We start from the raw sequence: 13847 nt of genomic DNA, 5'->3' as shown, positions 1-13847 counted from the left end.
AAAATCGAGTGATTTGAGTCCAAACACGAAGGATTTATCTTTAAAACCCCCAAAGATACTCAAAAATCAAAATAGAAACAAAGATGGCGGATAAGAACTGTCATTGTGAGGTTATGTTGCGTTATTTCATCATAAATATAGGTTGTGGGGTATCAAATTAAAGGATTTTCTATTTCGTTTATGAAACTGAACGTATTTTTAATATATCTTTCATAATTTTTTTTTTAAATTTTTCACAAAAAATAATTAAAATTATTTTCATCCGATTTAAAATTAGAAATCGAGTAATTTAAGTCCAAACACAATGGGTTCATCTTTAAAACCCCCAAAGATACTCAAAAATCGAAATAAAAACAAAGATGGCGGGAAAGAACTGTCATTGTGAGGTTACGTTTCGTTATTTTATCATAAATATAGGTTGTGAGGTATCAAATTAAAGGATTTTTAATTTTGTTTATGAAAATGAAGGTATTTTTACTATAACTTTTCAAATATTTTTTAAAATTTTTCACAAAAAGTAATTAAAATTATTTTTATCCGATTTAAAATTAAAAATCGAGTAATTTAAGTCCAAACACGATGGATTTATCTTTAAAACCCGCAAAGATATTCAAAAATCAAAATAGAAACAAAGATGGCGGATAAAAAGTGTCATTGTAAGGTTATGTTTCGTTATTTTATCATAAATATAGGTTGTTGGGTATTAAATTAAAGGACTTTTAATTTAGTTTACGAAAATGAACATATTTTTAATATATCTTCCCAAATCATTTTTTTAATTTTTCTCAAAAATTAATTAAAATTGTTTTCATTCGATTTAAAATTAAAAATCGAGTGATTTAAGTCCAAACACGAAAGATTTATCTTTAAAACTCCCAAAGATACTCAAAAATCAAAATAGAAACAAAGATGGCGCATAAGAACTGTCATTGTGAGTGAAATGTTTCGTTATTTCCTCATAAATATAGGTTGTGGGGTATCAAATTAAAGGATTTTTAATTTAGTTTATGAAACTGAACGTCTTTTTAATATATCTTACCAAATATTTTTTTTAATTTTTCACAAAAACTAATTAAAATTATTTTCATTCGATTTAAAATTAAAAATCGAGTGATTTAAGTCCAAACACGAAAGATTTATCTTTAAAACTCGCAAAGATACTCAAAAATTGAAATAAAAACAAAGATGGCGCATAAGAACTGTCATTGTGAGGTTATGTTTCGTTATTTCCTCATAAATATAGGTTGTGGGGTATCAAATTAAAGGATTTTTAATTTAGTTTATGAAACTGAACGTCTTTTTAATATATCTTGCCAAATATTTTTTTTAATTTTTCACAAAAACTAATTAAAATTATTTTCATTCGATTTAAAATTAAAAATCGAGTGATTTGAGTCCAAACACGAAGGATTTATCTTTAAAACCTCCAAAGATACTCAAAAATCAAAATTGAAACAAAGATGGCGGATAAGAACTGTCATTGTGAGGTTATGTTTCGTTATTTCCTCATAAATATAGGTTGTGGGGTATCAAATTAAAGGATTTTTAATTTTGTTTATGAAACTGAACGTCTTCTTAATATATCTTTCCAAATATTTTTTTAATTTTTCACAAAAACTAATTAAAATTATTTTCACTCGATTTAAGATTAACAATCGAGTAAATAGCGTAAAATAGAGTAGTAAATAGAGTAGAAAACCTAAAAATTGTCATTCTTTTTTGATTTTACGATTTGATCCATCAATGTAGATGGTCAGCGTTTTAACTCTGCTAAAGTTGCTCTGGGGTATCGTCTCAACGCGAGCTTCAATGAGGGGTTATTTAACAGCCTCACTCCAGAGTTTGCTCCGAACTATCCCCATTTTTACATCGTGCTTATTATTCACTGATCGCAATCGAAGCAACATCATGATGAAAGTATCTAGTGACAGCACTTAAAGACATAACTTAAAGATTGATCAGGGTAAATATTTCTTGAAGTCTATACCAATCGGCGTCTTCTCGGAGTCCAAAAGCTTTAATTAATGTGTTAGTTTATTTTTGGTCATAATTTCGCGATAAAATTTCAGCCTTGATTCACGTCGTAGGTCAAGTGTGGTCCAATTATTCAATAAAGAATCGATTGTCTACGTGGTATATACACCGCACGTGTTATCTTTCCCAAGTTAAACTTGAAACGATGTCGATTTTTATCTTCAACCGTGTATACTCTGACCACTACTTTTCTTGAACACCTGTTACGCTTTGACCAATTCATTATTCAAACCGCTACCAAACTCAAACCTGGTTATGATTAATAATTAATTAATCGTTGTTAGACCCGAAAAACGCTGCTTGTAGTAAGCTGTTAATACTGTTGATACAAATATGTACATAATCCTGTTGAAGTTTACGTGTAACGGAAAATATGTGTGCAATATACACCACCCACGTAAAAAAAAATCAATAACATCCATATTCAGCCGTTGTCCAAAATCAGTTTTTCGCACGCAATGAATGTAATTTTGCCACCCTCGTTTTAAAAGGAAAACGACCCCGTCACGTTCACATCCCCTTATTCTGGGTCAAAGTTGTATAACGACACGGTTTGTTTGAGTTTGGGTGGTAATAAGGGTGATAAGAGATCGTAAACGAGAGTATTAAAAGTGTCTAACATTAATTGAATCTAAATTAAAAAAAACTTTTTAAATTTAGTGCTAAAATTAGCGCCATCTATCGTCAAAAAAATAATTCTAATCGAGCTTTAAAATAATTTTATTATTAAGTTTTATTCAATTCTTAGGAAATAATTTATATTAAATTTAATAATTAATTATAATAATAATTATATATTAATAATTATTTATTAATTTAATAAAGAAAATAATAATAATTATACAACCAACTTCACGTCTGACTTGACTTACCACCTGTCAATTGAAAATAAATTTCTACTTTACCGACATCGGTTCTCATTTCTCCTGTCAAGTGCGAAAAAAAACTGTTCGCGTTTATATTTATCTCGATATATGACGGTGGCATTCGCGAGATGTACACCGCGTTCGTTCCGTTAGATTCAAAATGTTTCTCGTAAGCGTTAAATAATATAGTTACAAAGAAAACCGTTCTCGAATTTATATGAATCTAAAATCGAGACGTGTAAATGTGATGCCCCCGTGTTCTTCTTCGACGACATGGACTACGAATTGGAGGTGTTCGAGGTTTACGACGACGGCGATCAACCGCCAACGGGCCGTAAACAATTAAAACACAACCGGAAAAAATGCAAACAGAAGTCTACTGTTGTTGGTATAGATATTGTGGAGAACGATCTTAGTCGGTCGAAATCGAGCGTTGTAAGTGGTGATAGAAGACCCTTAGGGCTCCGACAGTCCATATTAGGGGTGTTTAGTAAATTGGTCGTTTGGAGAAATTCAAAACGGTATCAAAGCACCGTTCCTGATAAATCGGATTCACCTCACACATCTCGAGACTTTCGAAAGGGTTATGTACCGTGTGGTGAGTATAATTAAATAAAATGTTATAAAAAAAAGCAATATTAAATTCCCTATATTACAGAAAAAAATGAAAAGGAAAAAAAGGGTGTGTTAAGGTTTATGTTGAAGTTATATAAAAATTGATAAGAATTGTAAATGTATGTGGAAATGAATGTAATCATTATTTTTAGTAACGGAACTGCAGGAAATTTATGAATAGCCCTGATAATGACCAATACTTTTATCTTATCAAGAATGCACATTTTTATTAAATACACTCCTATACTATCAATTAAGTAATTGCAATTAATAATTCATTGAATTTTTTTGATCTATTTAAAAGTTGCAAAAACACAGTTGTTTACTAAAAAGCTATTTTCGCTTTTTTTATATTTTAAAACTCAAACAAAGTTGTTTTTCATTAAAAAGACATTTTCCCCACATTGAAAAATATTATATATTTACACAAATACTGAATTTAAAATAAACTCTAAATTAACATGTAATAATCAGTAAACAAACCAATTATCAATTACCTATATGGAATCTGATGTGTACAAATTGCGCTAAATAGAGGTTGTGCGTCCTACATACTCTCTAATCATCCAACGAACGCTTCGAATATTGCACATTATCGTTTATTAAAGTCGCAAAAAAAAACTTTTTTTTCAGCGCCAATAAAAAGTCGGATTTATTACCAAATTTTTTTTTGTATTAACCTTGATACAAGTACAACCGTTTTTAAAATCGCGTCTTAATGAGTCACTGTTTTCATTGCCGATTGTGTAACGGAGTTTCCTGCGATTAAATTGTTTTAACATTAATTAATCCTACGAGACGTTGGGTTCACGCGGAGGAAATTCCACTACGAGAAGTTAAGAAATCGTGTCGTTAACTTTCCTTCCTCCACGGTCTCTTTACATTATTTGAAAAGTAACAAAACGAAATACGATTTCGATGTGACGTCAACTGGTCGAGTTGGCTTTAAAAATAGTTTTGTTCTGATTTTCGCCTTGACCTTATATTATTCGTTTTCGGTCCGTGGTGATTAATTTCAATTTGGAACTATTGAAAATTATTGAACTTTACACTGTTTTAATTGCTTTTTTACCCTTTTTGCATCCCTTTTATTTCAAATTGTTTATGTAGAATTGAATTGGTAGATTAATAACAATTTGTTGAATAAAACGTTTAGTATGATCTTGTTAATAAATTTATACAACTCCAAATATTAAGCGTTTTCAAAGGGTTATATTCGGTTAAGATTAGAGATGAAAGAGAAGAATATTCTCCACTAGAAAATTCTACGAGGTAATTTTCTCTTCGTGCATGGTGGCTCCCTCTGTCGGTCCTGACAAAACTTGGACGGTTCGGGAATCCCACAGACCTAAATGAACGTGTTTAGGTTTATGTATTTATTATTGTGTGAAATATAGCATGACAGATGTGGGAATAATGGACGGTAAAAACAAAGTTGTGACAAAATTGAAGAGTAATGTGTAAATCATTTCGTCTCTGACCATAAATTGATGGACATAAAACTTACAATAGATATAATGATCAAGATAACAAATCAGTCGTATGAATAACTACGATGCGTTAAAGCAAAATGTTGAAATTGTGTTAAACTCTAGACAAACCGAAAACATTGAAATGGATACTTTGCTTGGCGTTCTTCAAGTGGAAATTGGTAAAGTCACGAATACATCTGTAAGACGTACAACAACAAATATAAGTGAGGGATGATTTGCGTCGGGGTTACGTTCCGGTAAAGTGCGACGCAAATCGAATTATTGCAAAATAATTGTTGGGATCAGTGTTAGGGAGTATTTTAATAAACAATTCAATAATAAAAATATTTATAATGTATTATGTACTATAAAAAACATTATGAATAATAAAAAATAATACAAACATTGTAATAACAAAATAAACTTAACAATAAAAATATTTAAGAAGATTTTTACGTTTTTAAAAAATCATCCAAAGTTTGCTGTTTTGCTTTCATTTTACGTGTAGTGGCCTTGTAGCACTGAACATCTTTGGCAACAGCATTTATTACAGTTCTGCTCCGATTTTCTTCCTTATTGTGGTTAATAAAAATCTCGATAGCTTTGTCGATTAATGAAAACGCTTCTGCTAATTTTTGATTTGTAATTTCTGTAATGTCTTTTTTGTCTGAATGCTCAGTAACATCTTCAGTTGCAGTAGTAAAATTTTATAGTAAGTCATCGCTGTAATTTCTTCATCTTGATTTAAAATTATGTCTTTAAAGTCGTTTACCTCCATTCCTTCAAAATATACCTCTTCTGCGTATTGAACCAAATCATTGACAATCCCTTCGAGGTCATCAGTGCCTCCTCCTTCTAGATCTTCAGTAGATTCTGGCCACAGTTTTCTTCAAACCCCTTTTAAACAACTTTGTTTGACTTCTATCCAAGATTCTCCAACATTTTCGACTGCTTTTAAAATATTAAACTGCTTCCATATTACTTTGATTGAGATTTCATCATTGTGATGTTGAAAAAGTTGTTTGAACGTCCTACGTAGATAATAAGTTTTAAAATTAGAAACGGCACCTTGATCCAGGGGCTGTATAAGAGCCGTTGTGTTAGGCGGGAGAAAAATAAATTTTATGTTTTCGCAGATTTCGTCTAGATCAGAAGGATGGCTAGGAGCGTTGTCTAGTAGAATTAAAATTTTAAAATCAAGATTTTCTTTCAAGCAATACTTTTTATGTTCGGGCACAGCAATATCGCTTACCCACTCTCGGAATAGAGTTGCTGTCATCCATTCTTTTTTGTTCCATCTCCAATGAACTGGTAATGAATTTTTTTGATGATTCTTCATTGCCCTTGGATTTTGACTAGTATTAATTAACAAAGGTTTGAGGCGGTGATCACCTGCTGCATTAGCTCTGAGAAGAAGAGAGTTATTCGGTCTTTATTTGCCTTAAAGCCGGATGCATGTTTTTCTTGTTGTGAAATGTAAGTTCTCTTTGGTAGTCTTTTCCAGTAGAGATCAATTTCGTCTACGTTGAAAACTTGTTTAGTAGAATACCCGCCTTGTGTAATAATGTTCTTGAGAACATTTTTAAAATCTTCGGCCGCTACTGCATCTCCACTGGACGCTTCGCTTCAATGCTACTTTGTGCAGTTTAACTCTTGATTTAAATTTTTGAAACCAACCTCGACTTGCGTGAAAAGTTTCGTCTTTATGAACATGTTCGGATTTTGACTTTAATTCTTCAAATATGGATAAAGCTTTTTCGTGTATGTTGGTCCTACTTAGTGGTACTTTACATTGATTTTGTTCCTCTATCCATGTAGAGAGGAGAGATTCCATTAGGATAATTAAAGAACTTTTGCCTTTTACAATTTGTTGTTCCATAAATGAGTTTGTATTTTTTGCAGCTTCTGTGATTTTTTCTGTATCACGATTACATATGGATCTAATGGTAGTGACGGGTATATTAAGAATTCTTGCAATATCTACGGCTTTTTCCCCGGCATCAAACCGACGTAATATTTCTAATTTTTTACCTACAGATATTGTATTCTTAGTTTTCTTTACGATTTTTCCACTCATTTTGATCTATAAATAGGAAATACATACACGTAAAACATAATCTATATGAACGCAAGATTATATAATTGTTCAATGTAATTCTGACTCCAATAATCATCAATAATATACAGGGCCATCCACGACGACCGTCCATTAGAACTTTAAAGGGTTCTGGACAAAATACGCCACCTACTTTATTTTTTTAAATGGAACACCCTGTATATTTTTACATATTTGGATTTGTCTGTTTTCAAGGTTTATGAATAACTTTACTTTTTGCAATTTGATTCGACCTTTCTCGAGTTATTCGAATTTTTCTAGAAAAACCTGCTCCTACAGACATTTGTTCAAAAAATCAGAGAACACTCAATTTTTGGAATATCAATTTAGGATTCAGAACATGCTTAAGCAACATGATGGAGTATGTTTTGGTGTCGAGTACGGCTGTCTAAAACGTTTGGTCACTTTACTATGGCACGTTACCTTACTTGGAAGTACCATAACTTAATTTTTTTAAATGGCACCCCCATATTTTATTACTTAGTCGTCTTCAGTGCCTCATTTTACATCTTTTATATCCCATATGTCCTATACCTAACATTTATAGTTTGGGAGATAATTAGGGTTTTTTGAAAAATGCACACACATCATATCGATGTTTAACCTAGCGTGCCATGAATACCTAGTGCGACCTAGTGAATAACCGAATGAAGTGGAGGTTTGAAAATTTGCAGACTTGATGTGATGTTTGATGCCAGGTTTTAACTAAAGTATTTTCAGGTTCCGGGTACTTGTGGTTACACCGGAAGAGGTGACAATTTTCATATTTCAAATGTTCAAAATGTCCCAAAAATGGTTTGTGTAATACACAGTCGACATCTTTTTTTAGCCCTTTTTGCCGAGTTGATAAGCTCAATGGGCCTCAGTGTTGCAAAAACGTTCACAACTGCTGCTTCTAATTGCTGTCGGGAATTTATTGGCTGTTTATAGATAACATCTTCCTCAAAGGAAAAAATCCATAGATATTAGGTCCGGTGACCGAGTCGCCCAACAAATAGAACTTTGATTACCAACCAACAATCACCAAAAGCTGCGTTCAAAAAATTGTTGACAATAGCAGCATTGTGAGGCACCATCATGTAAAAAAAAGTACATTTCGCAGGTGCACTGTAGGTAAATCGTCAACAACAGGTTCGATTTGTTGCCTAAATATATTCAAATATTTTATTTGTGCTGTGCACCAACACTACTCCCGTACGCTTCATCTGTCCAAATACAATTTAAAGAAAAATTGCGTGCTTTGTCATATTTTCCGAAGAACCATTAGCAAAAATTCATGCGCCGTTCAAAATCTCCTGGTCTGAGGTAATGGGTTTTGCTAGTTCTGTATGGCTTAAATCTGAATTTTTTCAAAATCTGCCTAGCTTTGGTTCTTGGAATTCCCGTCGTTACACTTAATTGCCGCGTTAATATCTGGATTATTTTTCATTGCCCCTAAAACTACTACTTCTTCTAATTCCCCGTCTTCATTCTGTGTATAAGTTTTTGATCTTTTCTTTTCGAATTGACCGCTAGTTTGTAGATTATATCACAATCTTCTAAAAATATCATTAAAAGGTTGTCGCCTATCTGGATATCGTTCATGATATAAATTTTCTGCAGCCTCTGCATTCTCCCCAGATTGTATAAAACAAACTATCATGTCCCATTTTTCATAATTTTTATATGACATTATTTTGAAGTTGATGACAACTAAGTAATACTCTAACGATAAGCATTAACACTTACACCTTGAATCAAAATTTGACAGATAGATACTCATAAACAATGCATTTGTTTTGTCGAAGCGCCGTCAAAGCCCACTAGCCTACTAGTACGCAATTAAAAATCTTAAAAGTTTCCAAGTTGTATATTTCAAAGAAGACTTGAACGAGAGTTCTATCAAGTATGCTATATTTTTGGAAAGGAAATTTATTTATGTTAATTCTCGTCGAATTTGCAAAAATATATAGGGTGTTGCATTTCAAAAAATCACTTTTTGTCAATAACCACTAAAATATTGCTTTGAGGGAAAGCTAACTTATTCCATCGAATTCTACTTAAAAAGATTTCACAGAAAGGAAGATTTATTAATAAGAAAAAATTGTATTACTTATATTAATTATGTGTGTGACAGTGATTGTAAGACCTTCAAGGCAATTTCTGAACAAAATCCGAATGTACATAAAAAAGAATGCATCGATCACGTTCAGAAAAGAATGGGAACACGGCCCCGGAATCTAGCGAGGACTAAAAAATTGTACGGCAGAGGTAAATTAATAGGCAAGTTCGTTGATGAACTTACAATTTATTATGGACTGCCCATACGTACACATGCAACTCTATCGAGGATATGAAAAAAGCTATTTGGGCCAGTTTATACCATAAAATTTCGACCAATGAGAAGCCTTAATATAACTTATGACCGGAGGGCCCAAGATCGTGGTGTGCTTGGCAATTACGAAAAGTAGTTACAGGAGATGAAATTAATTACGAGCACGATCCAGCAATGACAACTGATGTTTTTGAGGGTATAAAACCTATTTACAAAGAGTTGAGCAGCGATGAGTTGCTAACGCGTTGCTTAGAAGAAAGTTTTAACGTAATGGCTTCAAAGTGGCAAAGTTATCCTTGATATTGCCGTGAGCCTTGCAGTAGTTTATTTATACAAAGGAATAATGCAAGTTATAAATCAACTTGGTATAACAATTGGACTTAATTGTTATAAATTTTGGTCAGAAGCATCGTGCGATCTGAACGCTCCCTGACTAAAGAGGCAAAAGTTGCTCGTAAAACAGCTGTATTATCGAAAAATAATCAGGAACATTTCTAATGATATACTCAATTGATTAAAATAAAGCGATTTATGACCGATTTTCAATTGATTTCTTCATTGAGAATATTTTTTCCTTCATATTAACACCATTGGTTGTAAAAATTAATATTTCTTAAAAATCCTCTGTACTTCACTTCCAAAATCATTTTGATTTGTTCTTCTAGATGAAAAATTGCGACCATTACGTGGTCGTGCAGTCAGATCAACATGTTCCATTCGTTAACAATTGTAGCGCCGTTTTGTTTGAAATAAAATAAAAATAAGTTTGTTTTCTTTCAACAAAATTGTTCTCTGTGACTTACATAAATATGTCTATAATAGAAAATTAAAAAATATTGATTTACTTATCACTTTATCTTATAAGAAAAATAACCTATGACTTTGTACACACAAGGTGGTATTACCCATCAAACAAATTCTTTTTTTAATCTTTAGGTTTAACCTTTTCAAGACATGTACAAGATCTCGCTACCTGAAAAAAAAATCAAGAAGGTATATTTCAAGTAATTTTCGATAGATTTCGTTAAATACATACAATTTTGCTCGAGTTTATTCCGACAAGACAATATTTTAATGAAAGCTGTCATAAAATAACTTAGGTTATAATATTAAAAATAGTTTGATATTTTTGTAGAAAGAACATTTTCAAATATGGTAAATGACTGATAAAGGTAATTTATCGCAAAGTCGAAGCCAAGTATCTTCAAGCACCATAAAGAGACTTTCCCTATCTTTAAAAAGAGCCTTATTAGGAGTATCCGGTATGTCCCATTTCCAATCCATATTTCCAATCTATTTAATTTCTTTTTGATTAATTTCGTTCTATTTTTCTATTCACTTTTTATTTCTTTATTTTTTTTTCTAGATAATCAAAGAAGGATCAAGGCTAACGACAGAAATTATAATTCACAATTCCGTTATGCGGTAAGTTTATTTATTATTTAATTAATTCAGCTGATTATAATTTTATTTTGCAGGATAATTACATTAAAACCTCTAAATATTCAGTGTTAACGTTCCTCCCATTAAACCTGTTCGAGCAGTTCCAACGTCTCGCCAACTTTTACTTCTTGTGCCTTTTAGTATTGCAACTCATCCCGGCAATTAGCAGTTTAACACCAGTCACCACGGCTCTGCCTCTCATTGGCGTCCTCGGATTAACCGCCATCAAGGATGCCTACGATGATTTTGTATGAATATTTTCTAATATAATTATGATCAAGTTCTGCTAAATTAATTTTTAAATGCAAAAATAAAGTATTATTTTTTTAGCAACGTCACATGTCCGACTCACAAGTAAACAATAGAAAATCTCAAGCAGTAAGAAACGGAAAACTCGTACAAGAACGATGGTCTGCAGTTCAAGTTGGTGATATCATTCGAATGGATAACAACCAATTTGTAGCCGCTGATATCTTATTACTTACAACTAGCGAGCCAAATGGATTGTGCTTTATCGAAACGGCAGAATTAGATGGGTAAGATAATTACTATTTTTTTAATTTTTAATATATTATCTTAATAAATGCATTTTTTAGGGAAACAAATTTGAAATGTAGACAGTGTCTGGTGGAAACGGCCGAAATGGCGCAAGACGACGGCTTGATTAGCCAATTTGATGGTGAAATAATATGTGAACAACCGAATAATCTCTTAAATAAATTCGAAGGTACACTCACCTGGCAAAATAAGCAGTATTCTCTTGATAACGACAAGATTATTTTGCGCGGCTGCGTTTTACGTAATACTCAATGGTGCTATGGAGTCGTCATCTTCGCTGGGAAGGATACAAAGTTGATGCAAAACAGTGGAAAGACCAAATTTAAGAGGACTAGCATCGATCGTCTACTTAATTTCTTAATCATAGGAGTAAGAAAGAATTTAATTGGCAGTTGTAAAAAGGGGTTATGTAGCAAAAATCTAATTTTACAGGCGAGACAAAAAATCGCGCTGAGTGTATTATACCTGACTTAATCCGTTAAAACATTTATGGGAGGAGATACATTTGGTTCAGTGATAATAAACTGACGCATGGAAGATAACTTTAAACTTACTTTGTCTTCTTTTTTGACGTGCTTTCTATAACTGTCATATAAAATGCATGATCTCTTGTAAACTGTAGGCCACCACTTCTTAAACTTCTTTATTTTTTCAGTCGTCTCTTATTATATTAAATCTTCCTGTTTTGCTTAAATTTTTCATTAATACCTCATATTCATTAGGCGTATAGATCCGATCAATTTCGCGTAAAAGTTTGCTTAACTGCTCCCAAGTCTCTGCCAAAGGGACATTTTTAGCAACGAATGATTTTTATTTTTTTCACTGCAACCGTCGGAAAAGAGACGATTTTCTTGATCATCTGTCTTATATTTGTTAATATAGCTAACTCACTAGTAAATTGCAAACTTCATTGGGAGTCTTTTTTGCTATACCTTCATGGTATACATGTAAATCCACTTTTTCGGTCGCTAAATCTGGTCTTGTGTTAGTTCTAGTGATAGTGTTAACTCTTACTAGAGCAGGTGTTTGACACAAAACTTTGTTTTTTTTTAGATTCTTTAAGTAAACGATTTTAAAAGGTCATATATAGGTTGAAATCATATGATATTGCATCAAAGCATATACAGTTTTTTAAAAAATTGGAGGTCCAGTTTTTGTACCACCACTCCATTTGCATAAAAACAAAATATCCTATATCTATTTTGAACATATTCGCATTCTGTAAATTTTATAATAAAAAACAATAATCTTGACAAAAATAAAAAAATTATTTACTGTGATAAGCTTGAAAATAGGATTTTAGTTTCCCTAAACAAAGTGGTACTTGACAAGTACTACATAGCTAGTCAGTGCGCACTGGCTTTGCCTTAGTGGAATTGGAATTTAATTGCACACTCTCTGGTATAAACGGCTTTGATTTTTTAATTTGTGTTTTTGGTTGTGATTTCGTAGTCCTTTTGGAATTATATTAAAACTGGGCTTACAAGACCGACTACAGCAACCCTCCTGAAATCTTTTGCCGTTAATTTATCAAGCAGATTCATTGTTTTATATAGGTAATAAGCATTTACCATAGAAGCATCTAGGAAGTAGAAAAATATGCCACCATTTGTTGCTTTGACGATCTATTTTGTAGCTGGCTAAAAGGTGATCGAATTTATCGACACTGTTCATGTTGGCGTTATAATCAGTTAGCACTTTTGGGCACACTATTTCCAATATATTTCAATTTTTTTCTCTTCTATTAACTTTCGTGCAATCTTCAGGATTGTGATAATTTGATAAAAGGTGTACTGATCTTTTTTCTTTCCATTTTACTGCAAATAGTTTTGTATCGCTTGTTACCAGTCGAATTCATCTCTTTGGAGCTGCTTGTCCGTTTTGAAATTAGGTAAATATTTTCTTCTTCAACTGCATATATCCCACGTTGCTTCAAATTTTGCATTAGTTCCACACTGTTAAAAAAATTATCAAAAAATATTGTATGGTTTTTTGTTCAAAACCCTCAACAAGCTTGTACACAACCCTAGAACCTAGGCTCTATCCCATAAGTTGATACTGGTATTTTCCAACATAAATATCGAATCTCAAGCAGTATCCTGACTTGTCGCAGAGCATTCATACTTTGTAACTCCTTTTTATAGGTTTCTTAGGCGTATACTGTTTTAGCACACTTCTACCTTTAAATTTGATCATCGACTCGTCCAAGGCTAATACTTCACTTGGTAAAAGACAATATTTAAAACCTTTTTCTAAATGATCTAACAACGGCCATACTTTATAAAGGCGATCAAAATATTCCGAAACCCTATTAGGCATAGCAGCGTTATTTATTTATTATTTCTTTTTTGCGTCATAAGGGAGCTAATGTAAGAATCACGTAAATCTGGTGCACTGGACCAATAATCTTTATAACTTGGCAAATGCTT

The 13847-nt window shown here is 32.2% G+C and overlaps 1 protein-coding gene across 5 annotated transcripts in view; it reads left to right on the top strand.

Moving 5' to 3' along the window:
• LOC111417727 (ATPase phospholipid transporting 8B) overlaps positions 1-13847 on the top strand; it is a 56209-nt gene that overhangs the window by 18091 nt on the left and 24271 nt on the right. For 3 of the 5 annotated variants that reach the window (XM_071194929.1, XM_071194928.1, XM_071194927.1), the window contains exons 1-5: positions 2967-3498; positions 10784-10842; positions 10896-11108; positions 11191-11396; positions 11457-11787. In XM_071194929.1, coding sequence (XP_071051030.1) covers positions 3174-3498; positions 10784-10842; positions 10896-11108; positions 11191-11396; positions 11457-11787 — 1134 coding nt within the window. In that variant the 5' untranslated portion in view covers positions 2967-3173. Of the gene's footprint in view, positions 1-2966; positions 3499-10783; positions 10843-10895; positions 11109-11190; positions 11397-11456; positions 11788-13847 lie in introns of those variants that run through there. The other 2 variants (XM_071194930.1, XM_071194931.1) reach the window with 1 other exon arrangement.

Source organism: Onthophagus taurus, chromosome 3 (genome assembly GCF_036711975.1).
Source record: "Onthophagus taurus isolate NC chromosome 3, IU_Otau_3.0, whole genome shotgun sequence".
NCBI classification, from domain to species: domain Eukaryota; kingdom Metazoa; phylum Arthropoda; class Insecta; order Coleoptera; family Scarabaeidae; genus Onthophagus; species Onthophagus taurus.
Note: the sequence above shows the minus strand (reverse complement) of the source record. Positions and strands in the feature narration are given on the sequence as shown.